The sequence below is a fragment of the Stigmatopora argus genome, chromosome 2, assembly GCF_051989625.1.
Source record: "Stigmatopora argus isolate UIUO_Sarg chromosome 2, RoL_Sarg_1.0, whole genome shotgun sequence".
Classification (NCBI taxonomy): domain Eukaryota; kingdom Metazoa; phylum Chordata; class Actinopteri; order Syngnathiformes; family Syngnathidae; genus Stigmatopora; species Stigmatopora argus.
The window spans coordinates 13,358,613-13,385,121 of record NC_135388.1 but is presented as its reverse complement, the minus strand read 5'-3'; the positions used below and the strand labels follow the sequence as shown (position 1 = coordinate 13,385,121).

Here is a 26,509-nt window from a genome sequence, read left to right as displayed (position 1 = left end):
TATTCTTCTAAATATATATTTAAGACTTGGAAGGGGAAAGTATTTGACCTAAACTAAGTATAAAGTAACTTCAGGAAAAGAGAGGACACATGGTGCTGTGTGTGTAGTTGGTGTGTACATGTCAGTCACTGGATTCATCAGTATCAAGAAGATAATTATTTTGTTTAAGTCTGAGCCATGCTTGACTGCTCACAGGCGTAACTCATTAGGTGTCTAATCACTGTTGCCTTTTTCCCCCAATGAATTAGTATCAATGTGTGTGTGCAAGTGTGTGCTATTCTAGTAAGACACATTTGGCCACTTTCATTCATGGGTCATTTACTTCCTCAACGTCGTCACCAGTCAGGACACATTAAGTAAATTTTTGTCTAATTCTGACATTGAGGTCAATGACCAGAGAGGATCTTTCAGTCTCAATATTCAGGATGATAAGTGGCCAATTGAGACGAGTTTTGCAATGCAAATATATAGATTACTTATAAACTGGCCCACATGGCAGTCAGAAACTCTCACCCTAATGTTTCCACGCTCATTCCATTTACCAGTGTTCTCCAATTAATTCCACGAACGGCTTCAGTGGGTGCAATATTGTATTCCAACCAAACATGACCACACCTTTATACCCATCCGGTGTCCAACAAGTTCAGCAGAACCTTTATATGTTAAACAGTCCTGAATCATTCGGAACAAAAACTGCGACCCCTGAGGACCGGTTTGAAAAACACTGCCGTAATTTGACATCTGCTTGACGAAATGCTAGCATACACGCAAACATTCCAACACTCTGGCTTCATGTGGCTCAAATATTGTTTCTTTTAGTAGCACATAGCAGTGTGAGCAGCTGTTCCCTGTGGTGAAAATGTAGGCAACATCACATAAACCTCGCCTCATTGATAAACACCTGCAGTCCTGAGAATTTGACAACACTGAACCTTACCGTCAGATGAACAATGCTATTGCCAAAAAGTATGTGCCAAAAATCCAGCTCTGATTAAATGGCATAACAGCAAACAAACCTTTTAATTAAAAGTGTAACATTTCAGTGGACTCTTTGTTTTCCTTTTATTTAGATTTATGCTAGTTTGGAGGCGGGTATTTTGGAATACCACTGTGTTGTCTGTTCTGAATAACATGAATCTTTATGATGTACCTTGTTACCGGCTGATTTAGGGTGAATCATACCTTTTGGCCAAAGTCCTCTGGGATAAGCTCACTCACCTACAGAACTAACAAAACGCATGATTTCAAATATGTAAGGTGAATATCCTGTTCCAGAGTTACCATGACTCTTATCAAATCTTAGGTTCTGGCAACCCACTCTTTGCCTGTGGCAAAAGTAGGATCATAAGTATTATCAGAACTGAACAGTGTGTCGTCTTTGTGGGAAAAATAAGAGATCAACCATTCCTGTTTTTAACAAGAAATAATATTTCTGTTGATTCTTCTCAATGTTGGGGGATGAAACAAAGCATCTTGTTTCTCAGTTTATGCTGTTTCCTTCTTATGCTTTTGATTCCATTTGAGATCGACAAGATGTGTTTAATGGGTGCGTGGGTCACATGCCATTTAGGGCACTAAGTGCTATCAGTGCTTCCTCCCTCCTATCAAGTGTGCACCGAGAGTGGCTGATTGGATGCAGTTTTATGAGCTGTGACTCGATGACAATTTTTAGCATCCCACTTTAGTACATTTATGATGGCTTTCCTTTGGTCCACTGTGGCAATTATCTACATGAGTGAGATACAATCATTTCTGCAGCACTGCAATTGAAACAACATGAAGTTCCACATCACTGTGTCACGGACCCATTGATAGATCGCAATGTGCAACTAAGGTGTGAGGTAAATAATAATCCCTGGTCTCATAATGCCATCCTCTCGTGGTGCCAGAATTAGCTAATTTTCTCAATTCAAGGCTTTTAGCTCTTCTCGGTTTTGAATGACAGACTATAATTTAGTGAATTAGGTCTGTTGAACTCATTCTCGCGCTAGCGTTTTATTTTATTTTGTTTTTGTATACTTTACTATACATCTCTGGCCTCAAACTGAAACCCACAATATCCGCATTTGTCTGTATGTCCCTCCATCTATTTATTGCAGTTCCTCAAACACATTTTATGCTCGTTATTTTTCAAAATTTATGTCACCTCACTCTCAACTTCAACATTCATTGGATGTCTGAGTATTATATGTAAAGTTCAGCCATTGGCATGAAGCTGTTCAATTGATTTTATTTTGAAATATATATATTTATATTTTTATATTTTTATATTTATATTTATATATATATATATATATATATATATATATATTTATTTGCATGTATTTCATCTATGTAAGATCAATTTCACAGATGGTGTCAACAGCCAGGGCCTGATGATGAAATTGCCGAATATAGAGCAAATGCTCTTGGGCTTGATGCAGTAATTCTGATATTATGCTGCTCAAAATGACCTTGACACATGTCATCTGTAAGGAAAGCAATTCCCTGTGGAAAAATCTCAAGTTAGTCAGTCAAACTTTCTTTTGTCTTTCATCTTTTATCTCCGGTGAGATGACATCCGCTGAATGCGCCAGCTTGACTGGTGACACTGGTCATCAATTATGAATGTCAATCACTGTGATTAGATTTTAATGGCATTACATTAAAGTACTCAGATTCAGTCCATTCTGTCACATGCAAATTGCATGCAGAATCCTCACAAGGTCTATGAAACTAATTTTCAGTTTTTTGTTTTTTTATGTAGGATTATATGTTAAACATGTGAATAGACATAATGTTGCGTATGGGGATTATACCTATTGAGTAATAACAAGCATATTTAATCCACCTTGGTTTATTTGTGATCCAGTTCTATTACATAATTTATTGGCATTCGAGTCGGGCGTACACTGCAAATTTGTGATTGTATAACGATTGTTTTTCTGATTTGACAACCATATTTTGAGGGGCATCTCTTGTGCCCAAAGAGTGGGGAAATCTGAACTATTAAGACCCTAAGAAATGATTCCAAATATTAATTTGTGTCACCATTGTGTATTGCTAGGCATTCAAAATCAGACATTGGTTGCACTAAAGGGTAACTTTTAATTATTAACATATTTATTCATGCATACTCTTTAACTTTTAGAAGTGTGAGGGGTGTTGCAAGATGTCACATTATTTAACTCGATACATTTTTAATATGTCCTGAAAAAAATCACATTTTAAAGGTATTTCCTTTAAGTGACTGGTCTGCCCAAGTACCGATATGTGTATATCTATATATATCATACAGGTTCATTTTTAGTCTCAGTGCGCAAAGTAGATACAAAGAAAAAAAGAAAGACTTTCCCTCAGAGACAATAGGCAAGATGATGGAACATGCTGCAAAGACATTTTTCAGTGAATTGAGGTTGGAGGGAAAATATAAATGAAAACACACAGAAAAGAGCAGGAACAGAGACAACCAATTTGACACAACAAAACAAATTCAAATTGGATCAAACTATTGCAAAAAGAGCATAATGACTTACAAACAAGTGCATATCAATTTTATAAGCGTTTTTTTCTCTTTAATGAGCCTATTGCAGAAGACCTTGAAATTTAATTAATGTACACAACCATAGATTTTATGCTTCATGGCGCATCTTAACCAATTTTAACTGGGTATTGAGCCTTCCTTAACTGGTCTACGGCTCACTAATTACCTTAATGTAAAAAAAGCCTCATTTATTCTTTAAAAGTCATCTGAGTTTAAAAGAAATGTCTCCTTCTTATAAGTTTGATCCTCTTTATTCAAAGCTTAAACATTTGAGTAGCCACACGGTAGAAAAGTGGTTTGTACGTCCACTTTATGAATCTGAGATTAAGGTTTAAGGGTTGGACCTTCCCGTGTAACGTTTGCATGTTCTTCTCATGCATCGGTGGGTTTTCTCTGGGTAATCGGACTTGCTCACACATCTTGAAAACATGCATGGTAGGTTCATTCAACTCTTAAAATTGGCTATAGGTATGAGTGTACGCGTGAATCGTAGTTTGTCTCCTTGCGCCCTGCAATTGACGAGCAACTTATTGAGCATACCATATCTACTGCCCGTAGTAGCTGGGATAGACTCCAACCTACGAATAAATGTTCAGTTAAATAACACTCCTATCATGTGCCATACTTCATTTTACTTAACACCCACACACAAACGCTAACATTCTATTTAGACAAAATTAGTCTTTCATTCAGATTGCTGAATTCACAGTTTTCAATCAAAACATTTTTTTTCTGTCAATTTGTATAGTTATACTCAAATGGTACCAGGTAACCGCCTATCATATATTGCACGGGATGCATTATTTCATGACTAAATGTTCATGCTAGGAGGATTTTGCCGAAGCTTTTGTGAATACAAGGGGGCAACCATGTTTTTGTAAACAGTAAATAATTAGAATAACCTTTTTTTGGCAGTGTTCTCAATTTTACAAACACACGTCGCCTCCATGTTCTCTTATGAACCCACTCTTTCAGGGTTTGGCTCCATTTCACGAGGCTTGCTACTTTTTTTCGAGGTGACAGATGACTGCTTCTAATAGGACAAATTGTAACTCTTTGACTCCCTGTTATCATCTCTCCTTCACCTGTATTCATGGAATTCCTACTTGTCGACAAGCTTTGAAATGTACAAGTTCACTTTACAAGCTATTAAGTTAGATATGTCTCTCTCCCAATTAGTGCAACGCTGATCGGGTAACATTTGTCAGTGCTTTAAAAGCTTGTGGTGGGCTAAAATTGCCTCCTAATTTGATATGCAGGAAATATTCTGGTTTGACTTTTACCTTATCCTCATGGGAGTGAAATAATAAGCAAACAGGCATAGATTGGAACCTGTAGAATTAATGTTCAGTCAGTTTAAGTTTTACATGACATTTTGCAATATAATGCTTAATGCTTGATTTTTTTGGTGTGCATGTAAATCAAGAGAGTGTGCTTTAATACTTAACCATAGTCATTACGTGACTGACTTTTGGGTAAAATATTGACAAATTATGACATAAAATGATGGTGTCACCACGAAGCTTTATTGCATTTTTATTTTTTTGCAAAATATCAATCAAACAAAAACATTTATAATTCAGATATTCCTAAATTGTTGCATTTTTATATCCAATATACGAATGTTTTAGCTAGCATACCTATGTTAGCTAGATAAGGGTAATAATGGCCAGAAATTGTCCATTTTTGTCATTAGGAATTTTGACATTTTAGGAATTCATCTTAACATGGACCTATTGTAATTTCATATTTATAATAATCAAGAATAAGGCTGTAAACATACTAAACCGATATTTTTATTAAAAAATAATTGTAATGAATATCTATTTACTTTATTATTCTCATGCATAATCACATACCGATGCTACACCGGAGTACTCTTTTCAATCAGTCTCTGGCTGAGACTAGTTCTGCTCTCTTTGAGGTTTCCTGAGCACAGCAGAAATGTTCCATCTTTCATGCTTTCACCTGTATGATTTACAGCTAATGAATAATTGACAAGCAGCAAATAATGGAATACCCGTATTACAGCATTTTAGAGTGCATGGTAGATTGATGACCCAGTCAACTATACATGCAACTGAAGCATTATGCCTGCAAGTAAAGCATTTAGCAGTCCATTTGTCTGGCTCAGACAGCAGGAAGTTGCACAAAGGACGGTGTGTAGCCTTCAGAATTCATTTTTAAAACTAAATGGATAATCCGGACAGCCAAATGAGAGCAAGCGTTTTGCCTCGGTGATCAGATTGGTGATTTGATCTGTTCTGTTCAGTTACATTTTTTTTCCAATTAAATTGTATTGGGTCATTTCATTTAAATGAATGCATTTGTCACAAATTGATATACCTATGATCAAGGAAGTAGTAAGGTTAGGTTATGTTAATTATTATTATTATTTAATGTTCTCTTTTCACTTTTCGACTGGTAACAATTTATCTCCATGTTCCTAGGTTATAAAGCTGTCATTTGAAGAATTTGACTTGGAACGAGGATATGATACACTCACAGTGGGCGATGGAGGGAAGATAGGAGACACTAGACGGGTACTTTACGTGTAAGTATTATTTGAATTGTAAAGACTTACAAATTTGTATGATTGAGTAAGTATACAAAAAAGTATTTGAATTAGAAAAAAAAAGTTAATTGTCAATAGCGAAATACCTTGCAGTATTACAGTAATAATAATTACAGTATATGTTAATCAGTGTCTTTGTGAATACTGTGCGGTCTCTAAATTAATTCCATGGTGGATTTCAAAGTTCTATTTTAAATCTTTCCCCAAAACTATGGTCATGGGTGTCCAAACTGATTGTGAAGGGCTACTGTGTTTTTTTATGCCAACTGATGCAGCACAGACAGTTTAATTCTAAGTTTTAGTCTCTGCACTCAATGAATTACACTTATGAAACACCAGATTGGTGAAAAAGTGTCCTTGATCGGTTGTATTGAATATCTGCCCCCACTTCTCCCCTTTGGACATACCCTTGTCCTATGGTGTTCATGTTGTTCCATGTACGAGAAGAGGAGGGTATTGGGTTTGGATAAATCATGGGCAATTAGTGATGGCTAAATTTAACCCTGAGGGTGTAACTAGTGGAATAATTGTGGCTATTTAACTTTCAAAGTTGCAAAGAAACATTCGATTGTGTTGGTCCTGAGTAGCAGAACAACAACACATCAATGTGAAGTGTACTTGTTTTCAAATTACCACAATAATATCTCGTTTGTTTTTCTCTCTGTAGACTCACAGGGTCCAGCGTACCTGACATCATTGTGAGTTTGTCCAATCAGATGTGGCTGCATTTGCAGTCCGATGACACAATTGGTTCTGCTGGGTTCAAAGCAGTCTATGAAGGTATGCCCTCTTTGAGCACCTTTAACATTTTGACTCTTCCAATACCCAAATACATAAGCACACAGACACACTACATACTGTGAAAGACAAATTGTTTCTAATGCACTTATTTAGTCGTGAACGCAACCTCTTCTACACCTTTTTGAATGTATTCTCACTTATTTTACGATGCACAAATGTGATGCAAGTCAAGTTGATGTTGGTGATGCGTTCATTTATTTTATTTTAGTGCAGTACAATGAAAACATATAAATAAAAAGGCAGACAGTGGGAGTGGTTTTCAATAGAGTAGTTTAATATTTACTATCTAAGAACAGCTCATACACATTGGAACACAAGACCTAGCCAGATGTTGCATGACAGCTTTTTAAGCAGACAGACATAAAAAAATCCTCTTGATTATTGTGTCTGCTGCTGAGACAACCAGGTACATATACAGTGGAATATTTCCAGTTAGTCTGGTAAAAAAAAGAAAAAAGGAACGTTTAACAGAGCTTCAGCCGTGCATTTCCACATTTATTGGTTCTCCCTCACTCACTCCATCAACTAGTATTCAAAAATAGAAATTTAATCAACTAAATTGACAGAATAATTGTATTCTGGTAAAAGCACCATTTGTTGCCAGCACATTTCCTCCTCATGACAAAAATAAGATGCAATTAATCAGTTAAAACCTTACTCTAAATATCACTGTGGAGTAGTAAAGCAGAAACAGATGTGGCAAAGTAGACACTGCAGTGTCCAGACCTAAGATAAGCTAAATATAATAATAAATGAAAAGGACCAAGCAGAGTGAGAATCTTTGTTTGACCAATAGTGATAGTAAAAATGTGAACTTGTAAAACAAATTTGGATTTAAACAGATCATCATTGATGTTCCTATTAAATGCAATTCTTTCACAGTCTGTCCTTCTAGTTCATATGATTAGAGTTAGATTACACAGACTTCCATGTAGTAGGAATCATCGCTTTTCCTCCCAAAGGTTTGAACCTTTTCAAACTACATTTTTATTTCAGAAACATATTTTGTTGGACTTTTATAATCTGACTGCCAAATTGAAAATAGCTGAGTCACAGCCGAGAGCAGCTCGCCTCTCAATATTTCAGGTTTTCAACAAGAGTAATATAAAACTGTTCCAAAGACACAGTCTGGTGAAAACTTTTACCCGTCACTCTCTCAATTTGGTCTTAGAAGACGGGATAAAGTCAATGTTTAAATCGAAATGTTACAAGAAATAACATAAAATGAGAAGAAAACACACAACACGATGTAAAATAAAGCTAAAGATAGTCTGACAATCCTTGGGAGAACTAGACTATTGGCTTTTGATGTGCTTTCTGTGTCGCCGCTATGCTTTCATAAGCTTTAATGTCATCCTTTTAAGGATCTACAGTCGTGTAACAGCCCTATTGAACCCTGCAAATAGGTGTGTGTGTGTGTGTGTATGTGTGCAGCATGTGTGCTGATGGATAACCCTACACGTTTGAGCAATTGAAACTTGGTAGGTTTATGTGCAGAAAGATATACTGTGTTAACATCATAAAGGAACACAGCACATTACAGTAAGTGAAGCTTTCAATGAACTGTGACGCCCAACTTTCCAAGCTCAAGAAAATTGGCTGAAAAGGCTGCATTAATGTGAATATTGTATTTTTCTTTTTCGAGCGATCACAGTGCTGGAATTGCTTATCTTTGTCTGAAGCAGTGCACACTCACCTTTGGAAAATTTCAGATTTGAAATCATTTGTGTTCATTAGGAGTAAGGATACAAAGCTAATTGCAATTTTTTGTGACAAATATCATTGTGATTCAGATGGAAGTTACATTATGACTCAAAGACACTTTTTTTCCTGACCTGTCACAATGATGAATATTTAAATGGTAAGAAACTAATCTCACTTGATTCACAAACGTATTTACTCATTGTAAAATGTATTCAATTGGATAAAAGTTCACATGGCCTACAATGTTCTAATGCAGTGGTCCCCAACCACCGGTCCGTGGACCGCTACCGGTCCGTGGACCGCTACCTAGCTACCTAGTGCCGGTCCGTCAAAGTAAAAAATATTAACATTTTCAATCGCGCCCTCCTACTTGAAATGTAAAAAGTTGTCATAATAATAAATAATTGCTATTATGCTTGGGACTTTTTTTCCCTGTCATTCGTGGAGCGACCCTACCCCCATACAATTTTGTCTTAACTTGTCACCTTCCCCACTAGCCGGTCCGTGAGAAAATAGAAAGCTTTACGGGTCCGCGGTGAGAATATGGTTGGGGACTGCTGTTCTAATGGATATACAGGATTATTGCACTTTCTAACAATCTATTAATGTGCCTTTATTTGTTGTTGCTCTCACTATATATTGTTGGCATCAGTAGCTAAGCCGATAAATATTTAATTAATAACTAGTAATTAAAGACTAAGCAGGTAAAATTGGGTAATTTAATGCGGCATGCATGAATGATCTATTATGGCATACTACATGTGATTCATTGCTCTACAATGTGATTAAATAAATGCTGACACTAATTGCAGACTTCATTAGATTCCCCATTGAGCCATAGTTGTTCAAAACATGTTTTAACTTTGTTGTGGAATTTTAAATTTAAAAATGAACCAAAGGACACAGATATGGCTTATGGGTGGTGTTTGTGGGTAGGCTAAATTAAAAACATCGTTATAATAACTGGCTAAAGACCTTAACAAAGTGTCTCCCAAAATATGCTGAGCTATGTGTCTATTTATTTTCCATTAAAATTAGAACTCGGTCATTACCAGCGAATCAAAGGGAAAAACAATCAGTCGTGCTCACATTCAGACCTGAGGGCATATTTGGAAGGTTCAGCTACCAGGCATGATTTTGGATGTGGAAAGAATGTGCAACTTGAATATCAGCCATGATCTGAGAACTGTTAAGTAGATGTGCTAACAATCCTACACCCTGCCCCCTATGGAATTTACCATCAATATTTCTTTTGATGGTATATTTCTTTTGCCTGATCATTCGGCTTTGCCTAATAAGAGTTGATGTGGACGCAAAATATAGAGGAAGACACTCAAATTGAGAAATGAAATGTGTAAAATTGATATCATACACTCTGGTAAAGCTGCTCCTAATCTTAGAAATAACAAAACATTTGAGAGAATCTGAAAAGTTATGTAAAAAATATGAAACCAATGTTTACCTCTCAGAATCCCTTATTGATGTAGGAACCGTTGATACATGTACTTTTTCAATATTAACATTTCTCTCGTAACTCAGCTTCACTTGTTTATTCACACAAGTGGTCGGTAAAACACTTTTGACTGAAAACCTTTACAATCAAGGGAGAGGGGGATGAAAATCAGTTGCCAAACTCAATGAAAGTGAATCCAGCTGCTCCATTCTAATGTGGCACTGTCACCAACAAAGCAGACAGTATCGATCGAATCGAGGGATGTGACTCTGTGAAAGCAAGGCATCCAGGGTAAGAGAAGTAACACCCAAGAATGACATACAATGCAAGTGCATGTGTGTTTATACATATTTACTTGCTTGTCATAAACATCACCCTGTTAGTGAAAGGAGCATGCTGCCACTTATTGTTTTGTCTTCCACAATTAAAGCTGTATTGCTCCTCAACGGCCCCAAAGACAGCATAGCTGCTATAGGAAACACATCGGAATGGACTTGCTAACAAGTTATCATATTCATTAGCTCTGCAGTTGAGACACGCATAAATGCACACACACACACGGAAATCGGACCATTTTCTCTGACTTGACATCGCCATATTAGCTTGGCTCCTGGTCTTCGCTGCAGTGTTTTTGTCATGCTGTTGACAGGCCAATCAGGGATGCTGTCAACTCACTTAGACAGAAAGTAGCATTTGCTTAAATTTGAAGAGCAGGATCTCATTTCTGTGATAGAATATTGGCTGAGTGGACACTGTGTAATTTTCTTGAATCATAACAGTGCAAGCATTGACATCCACAATGCATAATGTAAACATTTACTGTGTACTTCTTTATCAAATGTCATCTTTTTGAAACGCTAATAATGAAACTTCCACATACAGGGAGTTCTGTGATTATAATTTCCTCGACCTACGATGTTTCAACTTTACGACGCCCGTGCTTTGTATGCCAGTCACCAATGCCAGTGTTTCTGCTTAGTGTGTCGTGCTTGTCTGTTTGTGTGCTCGGAGAATCTTTGCCTTTTTCACACTCGGTTTTTGGAATGTGGTCCTAAAGAAGAGAGCTATGTGTTCTAGTGATGAAGGCTTAGTCCCAAAAAAAGCAGTAAATATGGCACGATATCTTAACATCATAAAACGATTGGAGAAAGGACAGACACCAACAAACATTGGTAAAGTTATTCTGCTTTCTGACCAAAGGTAAATTGTTCCCCCAAAACACCTTGCTTGTGCTGTACCCATTAATCAGGATGAAATGCAGGTTAAAATGCCAGTGTAGTAACATATAGCGCATTTGTAACTGGATGACTCCGTTTTATTTTTCTGTCAGGATTAAAACCGGCAGTCAGAAAGTCTGTTAGGGTTATTGTTCCCCATCAGCATAATGATGACCTCCCTGCAATTCACTGAGGAGTAGTGACAGGCGGTGCATGTTACACCAAGCCTTCAGTAGTGCTCCGTCTGTATCAATCCAACCCTCAATAACTATTTTATGGCTATAAAACCTTTACTGCTGCTACAGCTGTGACACATACAAAAAATAAACCATCAATAATAACCTCATGAAATTGCAGTATTATTTAGGAATGTATTTTACTAAAATGATTTTACTTACCAAAAATATTTTTTATTTGTACACACAATCCATCCTCTTTTCTTTACTGAAGATTTCAACTACTCTATCGTACAGTTTGTCCAAGCGTTGCAGTCAACGCTTGGACAAACTGTATGAAATGAAAACATTAATTTCATCCCCTGAAATTAATGTTCAGCAATCTATTCCATTGAAAAAGCACTTAAAAGATTTATTTTAAAAATCAATAAATTAAAAAAAAAAAGTACAGTTGTTAGAGCACTCCATGTCAAATTTATTTGTCACTTTACGTCAACTTTATCCCATCCTGATGAATTTTAATGATATCTAGTATTATGAAATGTCGTTTTGGTACACATTTGGTACGCACTTTAATGGTAATGTCTGACTAATTGCCATAGTTGCGCATCACTAATCACTTCCAAGGAATGACTGAAGTCAAGAAAGGATGTAAATATTCCTCATTTAGCGAAAGGCATAAACTCAAGCAAAAATGCAACCACATAATTTTCTCACCTGCGACTGAGGAGAAAACCTTGTGGAATATTTTACCTCTTTTATAATGTTAGTTAAGAGCCAAATATTTTCAGAACATCTCCATGGGTGTTCTAGAAAACATGTTGCAACACAAATCCCTCTAGCACATCTGTTGACCTTGTATTATTTTTTTCTTCCCCGAACATGAAGCAGCACTCTCACTCTGTTTCTATGCAAATTATGTTTTTGTTACTTGCATTAATTTAAGGAATTGTACATATTTGTATTAACATGTCTTGACGTCTATTGGACAATTTTGGTTGATATCCCTGAGTATTCCTTGTGAAGTGGGTGGTAAAAGTTACTCAAATTTAATTTTAATTTTATCTTGTTCTTTAGTCCAAAGTGGACTGTAACGGTAACTAATGAAATTAGATTGCTTGATATGCACATTTCTTGTGGTAAGACTAAATACTTACCTTAACCTTACTGGTTTTACCATTTTGGGGTTAACACTTAAAAATTCCATAAATTAGCAGTTTTCAAATATCAAATTACAATGAAGGGCATTTTTACTAGTTTTTTTTTTACTTGTGTTGTCACTGGATAAATAAATGTGACTTCAATATTGAGATAAAAGAGATCTTTAAAAACTTGAGACAGTAAATCCAAATTCTCTTTTATACAAGTCACCTCATCAGTCAAACATTGTGTTCTTTTAATTTTGTTAAGTACCTCATTTCAAAATGACTGTCATTACGACTGTAATTAACAGAAATCTAGAGGTGACCTAAAACATTTCCCTGCACAGTTTTTAAATTTTAATTGTCTACTTGTCCTTAGACATTTTTATGGATTCTTCTATACAGTTTCTGCTCGTTGATTTGCTGGTGTATTGACAACAGCTGGGATAGGCTCCGGTTTAACCACTACCATAATGAGATATGCAGTGCGTGGTAAAGAATATTGATGGAAGGGCTTGTCAGTCAGCTATTTGTACCAATGATACATCGCTACAGTTGTTGAATACAGTTTTCTAGTAGGCATTCCACTCAATTGAATGACCATGTTGAATGTGAATACTAATTACGAGAGCTTTCTTTATCTATGTGTGATGCAGAGATTGAACGGGGAGGCTGCGGTGACCCTGGCGTGCCAGCATTTGGCCATCGTAGCGGAGAGAGCTTCAAACATGGGGATGTGCTGACCTTCTTTTGCCAGTCTGCGTTTGAATTAGTTGGGGAGAAGAGTATTACATGCCAGCATAATAACCAGTGGTCTGGTAATAAACCCAGCTGCATCTGTAAGTACTCACGTAGTATTAGCTTTCCAATTACTTTTCTGCTCTATTTTCCCTCAAAACTAAATAATTTAGTTCTGTTTTTTTAATTTATTCCAAATTGTTCTTTATCCTTGTAGTCTCGTGTTTCTTCAACTTTACGGCTCCATCAGGAACGGTGTTGTCCCCAAACTATCCTGAGGAATACGGAAACAACCTTAATTGTGTATGGCTGATCATTTCTGAACCTGGGAGCCGCGTTCATTTACTCTTCTCGGACTTTGACCTGGAGCCACAATTCGATTGGCTGGTGGTCAAAGATGAAGGTGAGGAACACTTTTATTGGATTAAACATATGTATATCTTACTGCCCTAAGAATTATAAATGGACTTCTCATGATCAATTAGCAATTTTATACAGTTACCTTATTACAGTTTATAGCTCTTAAGATAAAATGATTATTTTCAACAATTGGCTTACTATTGGTTCACAATAGGTTTTAAAGTGTTGACGCACCAAGCTACAAAATCTAAATGAATAAATAAGTAAATAAATAATTATTGTTATTGTTATTTTTCAATCGGGTCAAAACTTTTAATTCTGTCTACAGGCACAAAGCAGATAAGTACAAAGCAAAAAAGTTACATCCAAAATGCTTTTAAATCCATCTTTTAAATTATTTTTCTTCAGAAAATATTGCATATGTCATCTTGGTGGGTGCAAATAATTGTGTGTAGGTTTGATATTTATAAAATACACAAAACACCAAATAACTTGGCTCATGTCAGCTTTTGTAGTCAAGCTAACTTATTGAATAAAGTCAGGGTGTCTTGTGACTGGCCACTCATTGTATCCAAAGTTGTGTTTAATTGACTGGCGATAAGTGTGTCTTTTCAGAGATGTTATCTTTCTGACAATGTTTTTGAAAATTGCAGGGCAATTAAGGACTCCTGCACTGGGCAAACTGAAATTAAAGTTTCATAGTACCCAAGTCTTCCAATTCGCGTCACTTTTTGTCAATCATGACAGGTTCCCTACAAAGGATTTTTTTTGAGAATATGGCATGTGTACAAAATAAACCTTCAATGTAGTACATGGTGAGCCTGCATTCCAATTTAATTGGCGGAATGTTGCACTAAAATGGCAATTGTTCTGCTTTTTATTTTTAGATTCTATTGAAAATAAATAAAACCTTATTAAAATATTATTGGTATTATTAATAAATATACCTGACCAAACATCTGTCCTTCGGGTCATTGGAGCATGGCATTTTGTAGTTAAATCAAATAGAAAAGGCCAAAAAATTGAGTCTAATCCTGTTTAAATTACCTCTTTCTTTTTTGGGGTGCCTGTTTTTTTAATTATATTTATTTTTTAAATAAACAGGCTTGTGTGGATCTGCAAAATTTCCCACACATGGTCTAAAACGGTAATGGAAACCCATCAATTTGCACCAGGGAGAAAATAATAATAATTATAATTGTAACTTACTGACATAATAATGCACTTCTATTCCAGTTAAGCCACAAATTGATGCTTACAATTTATTTCTGTTATTTTTTTGTGTCCTTGAGGTTTATCTGAGCCTACCACATTTGGAACATTTTCTGGAAAGGATGTGCCATCCCAAATCGCCTCACATGGACATATCATGAGACTGGAATTTCAGTCAGATCACTCCAATACCGGGAAAGGCTTCAACATCAGCTACACCAGTATGTGTTCTTCATGTCTGTATTTCAAACTCCTCCGGAACACATTGTAATTCCACCCCTAATGCCAGATTTCACATTTTACATCCAGTATTCTTTCCTTATCGAATCAGTGTATTTTTGTAGCATCTGTCAGGGTATCAGACAAAGAGCCAAAATGCAGAGAGACGAAGTGGAAGCAGGAGTTAAGCACAACAAAAACATCACTGAAGTTGAGAGACAGCAGAGAGAGAAAAAAACAAACAAACAAAAACATTTTGCTCCAACTCCTGAAAATGGCAGTATCCAGATCGAGAGTAGGTGGCAAATAAATAAATAAGATACCAGATGCAAAGGCAATATGAAGAAAAAAACTGCAGAAAACTGACTGTGTAACATCATTCCTTGCACAGAATTGAAAACTAAATTGGATGTAAGAAAATGTTCTATTTAACTACTTCCGATTTTTCTTCCTGGAAAGGAGGACACAATGTTTCTATGCAATCATTTAATGAAAGCGTTGGCCACACTTGACATTGTTTACTCAATAAATTTGAAAATATTTATATTTTTAATATCTATCAAATTACCTGGTATACGTATTCTATTTAACATTCTTTCTGATTGTGCTAATTTGAAGCATTTGGGCAGAACGAGTGTCACGATCCAGGCGTGCCGGTTAATGGTCAACGGTACGGAGACCAATTTCAGCTTGGAACCTCTCTGGCTTTTCTTTGTGACCAAGGATTCATTCGGACACAGGTGATTCATAGTGAAACATTAGAATTACTTCTCATTTTGTTAAATCTACAAAAAGGCTCTTGTATGTCATTTGTAAATGAAATTTGCAGGGGTCAGATCAGGTGACCTGCATTATTCAAGATGGAAATGTTGTTTGGTCTGCAGCTGTGCCTCGCTGTGAAGGTAAGCATATTTCATCTCTTTTTGTCATTCATTAGTCATGAATTACTGTTTGAAATATCTAGATCGGTCAGGTTTGCAAGGCTTTCTCAAGTGTCTGCCTAATAATCTCACTCATGCTTAGACAGTTGAAATTGTATGCCTTTCACATCTTGCCCATGCAAACACTTATATTGGAAGGTTTTTAGATCTCAATGTTAACTTCATTTGTATTTGCACGGGTTCTAGCATTGAAGAAATGGTCTACATGTATTCATTATAGACGCATTCTAGGCACATATGCTGGAGGGCACACATCTAAGTAATTCATGCACAGTGAATAAGGCAAATGAATATATAAAAACTCAATGGACTGGAATGAAAATAAGTTTTGTGGAGAACAAAATGCTGGTGCCTCTAGTCAACTGAGCTGCAATGTGAGAAGTAGGTCTGTTGTCATTTGAAAGAAATCCTAGTGTTATCGCTGTGTTCAATGGGGATATCACCATTTCAGATCACAATTATTTATGTACCTGAATGTGTTATTCTTTCCTCTTGCAAATGTGTATATTCTGCAGTTATAAATATTCTGATTGTAGCTCCATGTGGAGGCCATCTCACTGCTTCTGCCGGAGTTATTCTCTCTCCTGGTTGGCCTTCTTTCTATAAGGATTCTCTTAACTGCCAATGGGTGATTGAATCACAAGCAGATCACGCTGTGAAGATACACTTTGACAGGTATAGGTGTATCTTATTTTTCTAAACACAGCCCCCTTTTCTTTGGTTTGGTAAGATTTGTATGTGATTAAAGTTGCAGTGTGTGCAATAAAGGGACAATATAACTCACCTAAAAATGTATCCAAGGCCACAAATCTACCATTCAAGAATTTCTACAAAATGTTAATCTGGCTCTATCCAAAACTTAACTTAACTGTATGGCTTTTAAGAGGCATCACTTGTTGCATTTCAACTTGATATGGTTCTAATAATTGATTTCTTAATTATGAATACATTTGTCTTTTTTTTCATCATTTTCAAACATCGCCTTACATAATGGATGGTAATTATGAAAGTGTGTAATTGTGATGAATGGCTATCTTTCTACAGAATGTACTAATATACAGTAGTACATTGTTCACTTGTTTTGATGTTAGGAAATGCCATTTTGTCTAAGGTTAAAGAAAGTATATATATCTAAAACAAATTCTTCTGTTTGGGCAATTGGTTTGCCAACATTTCGAAACACTTTTTTTTTCAGTATGAGACCTGCAGTTTATAGGAATTGCAGTCACTCTTTCATTCAGTCTGATGCTGTGATAAATTTAAAGTAGTATATGCTGCAGTAAATTGGAGTTTCACTTTTTTTCTGGCAATGAGCCCTAAGCACAAGCAGCATTGCATGAAATTGCTATGGATGGAATCTATCTATTTTGGAACTTCAACATAAAGGCCACATCACACTCACAGCCGCATAAGGCATTCGATTTGTGGAGGATAGCATTAATGGAAATATGTTGTGCAGACACAAATTTGTGTTAGGCTGTTTGTAGAGTTATTCAGAAAATTTAAATTGCAGTGTGATTTTTTTGGTAGTTTGCTATATTGTTTTATATTATAGACAATTGATAAGTATATTGTAATAATAGTACATTCCTAAAATGTTTACAACTTCGTTGAAGATAGAGCATATTTTGGATTTTCATATAAGTAGATTGTAAATCGTCACATTTAGTTTTCTCTGCTTACCTATAGGAAAGTACAGTCTAGTTAGCTCACCATACAATTATCATAAAAAACAAAACTAAAAACAAACAAACAATTCAGCCCAATCCTTTTGTCTAATTCATATTATAATGATATTAACTAGTTTAGCTGTTTTTTTAAATGCTGTTTTCCCTCCCCACCAGTGTTCCCTCTAAGCTGCGCGCGTGCGCAATTGCGCACTACTCTCGTCTTCTCTGCGCAGCAGCAATCATATGGCGCGCAGTAAAAAAACAAATCGGAATATTTTTTTTTTAATGTTTTTTTTTATTTTATTTATTTATTTATTTTTTTTACCCATGATGGCGCCGTTTAAGCGGCAGCCAGTGGCAGTAGCTCTGTCCACTTATGTTTTTCGTGTTTTACAGCATGTTTTACATGAAAAATGGACAGGTTGCCGAATGGACGTTCTGCCAAACGTTCATTCGGCGACCTGCCCGTCTGTCAAACGTCCGTCGGCGAAACGTCTTTAGGCGAATCATCCGAGTACCGATGATGTCGCTCACACTGGTACTCAGTGCGCTCAGGGAGGTTGACTTTCTGCTCAGACCAACGAAAAATTAGAGGGAACATTGCTCCCCACTAATCCAAGTGTGTACTGATTATGTTCTTTTTTTATGCGTGACTGTCCAGGTTCCAGACGGAAGTCAATTATGACACACTGGAGATCAGGGATGGCCCCTCATCTTCCTCGTCCCTAATCGGGGAATACCACGGAACCCAGGCACCTCATTTCCTGATCTCCACTTCCAACTTCCTGTTCCTGTTGTTTACTACTGATAATAGTCGCTCCGCAGCAGGCTTCAGCATCAGATATGAGAGTAAGAATTGGCTCAGATTATAATTTTGCTGTCATAAACTGGAAACTAGATCCTGCAATCATGAAATGGTGTTGATGTATCCGTCATGTACTCTCAGTTATGCACAGACCGTCTTAATCTCGGATGTATAAATTTGTGTTTTTTTTTTCCAGGTGTAAAAATGGAGTCAGACTCTTGTCTTGACCCCGGTATTCCAGTCAATGGGCGTCGCCACGGCAGCATATTTTCCATTGGATCACGCGTGTCATTCACATGTGACCCGGGGTATACTCTGAATGATCAAGAGCCGATTGTTTGTGAGCAGAATCATCAGTGGAGTCACGCTCTACCCAGTTGTGATGGTAATGATGCATCAATTTTGGCCCTATTTTAGACCAGATATAACTTCCAGGAAACAGGGCTCGAAGTCAACCTAGGAGAAGATACCTAGATGTAGTGTAGGAGGACATGAAAGTGGCTGGTGTAGGAGAGGATGATGCAAAAGACAGGGTTAAATGGAAAAAAAAATGATTCGGTGTGGTGACCCCTCATGGGACAAGCCGAAAGTGTAGTAGTAATAGTAGATAGTCCTCCTGTTTATAGACAGCAACAGCTTCCTGCTTGGTATTCTGCCACAAAACTTGTTCTTTTATCTTTCAAACATGGTAGATTTGTTTAGACGCTGGCCTGTGCCAGTGATGTCGCCAGTGTTAAACTTACATGATAGGGTTTGACCCGTGGAGTCCTCTGGGTTGAGCATCAAGATTTTAAACTATTCCTAATATTAGTTATTTTAAGCGCTCTTTGAATGTGGCATGGTACAGACACCGCTTGTTTTCCAGGGGAAAATTGCATGTGTTTTCTGCGTTTCAGAGCAGTTTCAGTCACTCCTCTGTCTGTCTTTTAGACGGTGGGTTGGCTTAGACATAACTTTGATTATTTCCTGAAGAATATGTTGACTTAAAGGCTAAAAAGCCTTCCGTCCTTTTTCCTCCCACTGTAGTCTGTCTTAAATTTATACTTCTTTTTTTCTCATTATATTTTCTTTTTTTAGCACACCTTGCAAAAAACATGCAGAGTTAATCCTTTTGATGCTCTTAAGGGTGTCCCGACTCGTCCACAAACATAAAAAAATACTTACTGCTCAGGGTGAAAGACAGGGTTTGGGAATGTTGTTGTATACCTGCGCAAAGCTTTGTATGTCGAGACTGGTTCCTACAAATTTGAAATCGCTGCAGAGCTATAGTATCCTTTACTCCACTCTCAAATCACCTGAACTGAAGATTTTGACAGGGTGGAGGAAAATGCAAATTCCCTCACTAGTTGAAAAAAATACTTTAGTCTCTCAGGACAAAATACATGAAACTATTCAACAAGGGGCTACATTGTGTGCAGGATTCCATTCCAAACAAGACAACACCTTTTCACCTAACCGATGTCTCATGAGTGTTATAAGATGATTGCAGGCAGGTGCTTTTTAAAAAAATATATATATATATTTTTGTTTTTTTTAGCAGAAACCTGATTGGTCAAAGTGTCCGTGCTGGATCAGTAGAAACAAAAACAAAAAAAAAACAGGACAAAATGTGGCCCCCTTGAAGAATGGGATTGGCGACACCTGGAATACAAAAAACAAATCTCAAGACAATTATTTAGGGGTGTGTGTGTATGGTTTGTGTTGTCTTTGCAGAACAAACACAGTAGAGTGTGCATTTGAGTATTTATCATTACCAGGTTTTTATGTCCTTAAAGCCACAGTTTATAAAACTATGATTGAACTTCACATATTATTTTTTCTTATGTATAAGTGAAAGAATGAAAATGATTAACTTCTGAAATAGAATAATTCAAGAATGATCAAGGAAAACTTTATATAGTCCAGATGTAAAAATATTCACTTGAAGGTGGCAAACATTAAAGTGGCCATGTAATTATTCACTCAAGTTTTGAGATAACTCTAACAATTTGGAAAGCTGGCCAAATTGCCCAATTTACGTTCACATTTTTTCAACATTGAGTACATAACTTTAAGAATTTAAGTTACACGTGACAGGTCTAGATCCCAAGAAAAGTTTTCCTTCGGGCCCCAACTGACACAATACACACCTGACTTGGTGTCTGAAATGTCAAGGTTATTACACTTTTTACACCACTCCACTACATAAACAACATTGCTGTATTAGACTCAACAGATTTTGTCCTTGGAATGAACCCGTATTTGTCTCAGGGTGTTACTGACTTTGAAGAGCATTAGTATACCGTAGTATGTTCAGAAAAGAATCCCCCGAGTTTATCCTGTCACAGGAAGGACCACCCTTTTCCTCCTTCTTCTTATATCCCTGGGGTAGACTGCTGTTGCCCTTTTTCTCATGGTGGGATTAATGCACAGTTAGAATATCCACAGGGAGTTCAGGGCCCCTTTATGTGTGTCTTTTCATTTTGTCTTCCAGTCTCTCATTCTCTATGGTTGGGATCGTTCCTGCTCTGTTGTTGAAGGTTCTTTATGTCTATTTTGAAATAAATAACCGCATTGGCCGCATTGTCTTGCGTCATGACGTCATGACGCATATATATAAATATATATATATATCGTGTATATATGTGTGTGTATATATATATATATATATATATATATATGTATATATATATGTATATATATATGTATGTATATGTATGTATGTATATATATATATATATATATATATATATATATATATATATATATATGTATATATATATGTGTATATATATAATAATAATAATAATAATAATAATCGGACATAGGCCATGTCGTCATTACCACAACACAAAAGCCTACTGGTCATCACACGCAGAAACTGCGTGTGACGAAATTGATGGTGCTTCTCCATAAGCTACGTTTAATCGGCAAAAGACCTAAATAAGTGTAAGTTACGGACTTGTAATTTGTCATTCCGCTGTTGTGGATACAGGTCGCTTACCTCTCGATTACCGCACACTGTCTGACACTTACCTTACTGTCTGCCACTTACCTTCCTTCAAGTCAGCTAGCAGGAGGCAGATCACCACCAACCATCTATTCATATGCCGCAGAGGGGAATGTGTGGTATGTTAGCGCGAGTTTAGATGTCTGATGGATGTGGGGAAAAAACTGTCCTTAAGCCTATTTGTCCGAGCTTTGTGGGACCTATAGCGTCTGCCAGAGGGCAGCAGCTGGAACAGATTGTGACCAGGGTGGTAAGGGTCCCCTATGATGTTCTTGGCTCTGCTGAGGTAACGCGGGCTGGCAATGTCTTCAAGTGAGGGCAGAGAGCAGCCGACAATCCTCTGGGCAGTGTTAATCACTTTCTGCATGGCCTTTTTGTCTGCCGCCGTGCTTCCAGCGTACCACACTGTGATGCCGTACGCCAGGATGCTCTCTACAGTGGTTCTATAGAAGGTTCTCAGAAGATTGGAGCCCAAGTTGTTCTTCCTAAGTACCCTGAGGAAATGGAGTCGTGTCTGAGCCTTCTTCACCACTGCCGTGGTGTTTGTAGACCATGAGAGCTTGTCCGTGACGTGGACCCCCAGGAATTTAAAGGACTGGACCCTGTCTACACATACTCCATTTCTGAGGAGTGGGGCCAGATCTGTGCCGTGTTTGCGAAAGTCCAAGATTATTTCTTTAGTTTTCGTGGTGTTCATTGTGAGATTGTTCACCGAGCACCACGAAGACAAATTGTTGACCTCATCTCTGTAAGCCGACTCATCCCCTCCTGAGATGAGTCCGACCACAGTGGTGTCGTCAGCGAATTTGATGATGGCGTTAGACTGGTGGGTGGGTGTACAGTCGTAGGTGTACAGGGAGTACAGAAGAGGACTCAGTACACAGCCTTGAGGGGAGCCAGTGCTTAGTGTAATGGAGGAAGAGAGGTGGGGACCAAGTCTAACAGTCTGTGGTCGGTTGGTCAAGAAGTCCTTTATCCAGCAGCAGATTGAAGAGGATAGTCCAAGGTGGGAGAGTTTGTCAGTCAGAATGTCCGGTTTTATGGTATTGAAGGCTGAGCTGTAGTCAATGAAGAGCATCCTCACGTAGTTCCCAGGGTGTTCCAGATGGCTCAGTGCTGCATGAAGAGCAATGGCAATCGCATCATCAGTGGACCTGTTTGCTCTATAAGCAAACTGGTGAGGGTCAATTGAGGGAGAGATTGTATTTCTGATATGGCGGGCTACCAACTTTTCAAAGCACTTCATGATCACAGGCGTGAGGGCAACAGGCCTATAATCATTCATGCTGCCAATGGTTGGCTTTTTGGGGACAGGGATGATGGTGGCAGATTTCAGACAAGATGGAATGATGGATAGTTGCAGGGAACAATTTAAAATATTTGTGAAGACTCCAGCCAGCTGGTCAGCACAGGCTTTGAGCACCTTCCCAGGTACTCCGTCTGGGCCCGCAGCCTTCCTGGTGTTCACAGACCGCATTACCAGTCTCACTTCCTGTTCCCGGAACGTCAGTGTATTGCTGCAGGGTGGTGGTGGGGGTGTTGAGACTGGGTCTGATTTGTCAGTCTCAAAGCGGGCAAAGAAACGGTTCAAATTCTCCGCTAGTGAGGCATCTGCATTAACAGACATATTATTGTTATTGTTATTGTAGTTGGTAATATGTCGTATTCCTTGCCACATCTTCTTTGGGTTATTTTCTGTGAAGTGCTCCTCAATTTTTTTGGTATATGCTGCCTTGGCCTTTTTAATGCCTCTTTTCAGCTCAGCTCTGGCAACGCTATATTTTATCTTGTCCCCTGATCTAAAGGCGGAATTACGGCATTTGATGAGTGCCTGTGTCTCATTGGTCATCCAGGGTTTTTGGTTAGAAAAAACCCGTATTCGTTTATCTATAGTGACGTTGTCGATGCAGTTTTTTATGTAAGAAAGTACAGAGTCCGTGTAGTCCTGGAGGTTGTCGTGTACAAAAAGTTCCCAGTTGGTGCGGGAAAAGCAGTCCTGCAGCTGAGAGAGTGCGTTGTCGGGCCAAGTTTTTATTGTCTTTATTTGTGGCGTTGTTTGCCTCCGGAGTGGAGTGTAAGCGGGGGTGAGAGATAGGCAGAGGTGATCTGATCCAGCTAGGTGAGGGAGGGAAGTGGCTTTATAAGCATGTTTGATGTTAGAATAGACATGGTCAAGAGTTTTGTCTCCTCTAGTATTACAATTTACGTACTGAATAAACTTAGGTAAAACAGTCTTTAAACACGCCTTGTTGAAATCACCAGCGACAATAAAAACGCCATCGGGGTGGTCAAGCTGTTGTTTGTTTATAGCCGTTAGCAGGAGGTTCAGTGCCGTGTTCACGTTAGCATTCGGAGGTATATAGATAGCTGTTGCTATGACGACGTTTAGCTCTCTTGGTAGATAATAGGGCCTACATCGTATTGCTAATAACTCTAAATCCGGGGAACAGTGAGTGTCAATAATTTTACTGTCACAACACCATTCATTATGTATATACATGCCCAGTCCTCCTCCCTTGCCTTTGCCTGTTAATACTTTCGATCGGTCGTTTCGAAAAAGCGTTCGGCTAGCTAGCGATACCGCGGCGTCGGGGATAAGCGGGTGTAGCCACGTTTCTGTGATGATGATAATATTACAGTTTCTAACAAAGCTGTTGGTAGCAATACGAAGTTCCAACTCATCCATTTTGTGGGTGATGGATCGGGCGTTGGTCAAAAGGATACTGGGAAGCGGAGCTCGGTGTGGTTGTTGTTTCAGCTTAGCAGCCAGGCCAGCCCGGCATCCACGCCGTTTCCTGTCCCTTCGCCGCCTTCGACGTGCTTTTGGTGGGCTGGCCAGCCACGGAGATCCTGGAGAGTGTGTTAAGAAATCGGATGTATCGCATATCCTTCGGAGATTGAGTAAATCCAGGCGACTATAAGATAACGAACGACACCGAACTGGAGAGCTGCTTAGAACCGCAGCGTCAGTGCGCGCCGCCATCTTAAATTCAATTTATTATTATATATTATATATATTATTATATATATTTATTATATATATATATATATATATATATATATATATATATATATATATATATATATATATATCATATATATTCACATATGCACCAAAAAATGTCTGTGCATGGAAAAAAAAACACGTGAACCAAATGTTTAAGAGAGAATATGAACATGAAATAGGTTGGCACTAGATCAGCTGAGATTGCATGTTTTCCCTGCCTGGGCTAACACTGTGCTCCATTAACTCTAATAGAGACACTTTACTGTATTATTATTGCATTTATAGGTGTTATTTATTTATTTTTATCTGTGCCTCTTCATTTGGCTAAGGTTCCGTATCACAACTCGGCAGTGAACCATTGGTGAATAAATTGCAAGGCCCACTGAGAAATAGATTGGAAAAAAGGAAATGAAATCCACCTCCCTTAGCTGTACTTCAAGTGATGCATGCAAATTACAGTATAATCCTATTTACAGACACGGGACACTTTATTAGGTATACATGCATGATTTTAAGCGATCCATTGCAAAAGATATGCTATCTGAGAATGATCTGCAATCAAGTAAAGACCAGGAATGAGTGTTCATCATTTTTAGATTATCTTAGATTTAATTAGATAACTTTATTCATCCTGTATTCGGGAAATATCACTGTCACAGTAGCAAAAGCTACTGCTTTTTGTTTCCCTCACTTGTTTGAGGGAAAAAAACATGCATTGAGTTATGGCTGCCTCACTATTGTTATTATTCACATGTTTCTGCTTACAGACACATTAACAATCTTTCTCACTCTTCTTTCACTGACATAATTCACAAACCGTCAAGTATGCATTTTCACACCCAATAGATAATGTCTGAACGCAAATGTTTCTCACAACAAGGGTCATTTAGTCAGACGGTGTCCTAGTTTCAGCTGAATCCCAATGGGAGAGTGATGAACATGATGGGGCTTTATCTCTGTTTGTCAGGAAAAAAGATCTGGCTCATTGTTGCAACTCAAATCAGTTTTATTCAAAATAGCCAGGGAGACGATAGTAGCAAACTGACGAATAAACAAAGAGACCGAAAACATAAGCTCCCTACGCTTGATGACTTCAAGCCATCATTCTTCATTATTAAAACCAACAATGGCCGATTCTACAGTCTTTTCAAAGCATACATAATATTCAATTCATTTATGAGATCAGCAAGTGTTCCCAATACTTTCCAGCAGTACAGAGTTTGATTCATTATATAGTGTGCAATGTGTTGGTATCTTGAAGTACTTCAACAGAATTGAATTTCAACCAGAGATAGAGTAAAAAGACTCAAAGTAATCTAAACAGTCTGAAAGGCACAACAGCCCTCATTGTTTTCTGATTCTACTTACATAAAATGGTATCTAGGTGCTCACAGAAAATACTTTGATTAAAGAATACTCTTTGGCTTGATACTGAATAGGTGCTAGTTTTAAAAGTATCCATTGCGCTCATTACGCTTCCTCTCCTTCTTGCTGGCGCTTTACCGATAATCACAAGAGCACTCATCTAGTTCACAAAGGTCCAATCATAATAGACTTTTCTCATTATCAAATTTATTTTGGCAGTGGTCCAGAAACTGACGTTTTATTACTGGAAAATATTTTGTTAAATGTTGACCTGACTGCACTCAAGGTACCATACTTACTGGATTGTTTTAATCTTTAAAATAATTTGTGCTTCTCCATAGCTCTATGTGGGGGCTACGTGTATGGGAAAATGGGCACGATTCTTTCACCAGGATTTCCTGATTTCTACCCCAATTCTCTGAACTGCACCTGGACAATAGAAGTGTCTCATGGTAAAGGTAAGAGATTAATTACACAGTGAAGGTGTTTCCTATCTGGTACTGTTGTAATTTCTTACTTTCTTGACCTTTAAACAACTATATCTCTAAAATTGTCTTGGGTCTTGGCCTGTCTATTCATTATCCAATTATTCAATTACCGCCATTTACCTGT

General features: G+C 37.6%; 1 protein-coding gene across 4 annotated transcripts in view; it reads left to right on the top strand.

Moving 5' to 3' along the window:
- Positions 1-26,509, top strand: part of LOC144070630 (CUB and sushi domain-containing protein 1-like) — a 332,478-nt gene that overhangs the window by 198,022 nt on the left and 107,947 nt on the right. For all 4 annotated transcript variants that reach the window (XM_077594993.1, XM_077594992.1, XM_077594994.1 and 1 more), the window contains 11 exons: positions 5,974-6,077; positions 6,766-6,878; positions 13,248-13,430; positions 13,547-13,732; positions 14,982-15,122; positions 15,739-15,860; positions 15,950-16,022; positions 16,598-16,736; positions 18,393-18,580; positions 18,733-18,921; positions 26,239-26,355. In XM_077594993.1, the coding sequence (XP_077451119.1) occupies positions 5,974-6,077; positions 6,766-6,878; positions 13,248-13,430; positions 13,547-13,732; positions 14,982-15,122; positions 15,739-15,860; positions 15,950-16,022; positions 16,598-16,736; positions 18,393-18,580; positions 18,733-18,921; positions 26,239-26,355 (1,555 nt within the window). The remainder of the gene's footprint in view (positions 1-5,973; positions 6,078-6,765; positions 6,879-13,247; positions 13,431-13,546; positions 13,733-14,981; positions 15,123-15,738; positions 15,861-15,949; positions 16,023-16,597; positions 16,737-18,392; positions 18,581-18,732; positions 18,922-26,238; positions 26,356-26,509) is intronic.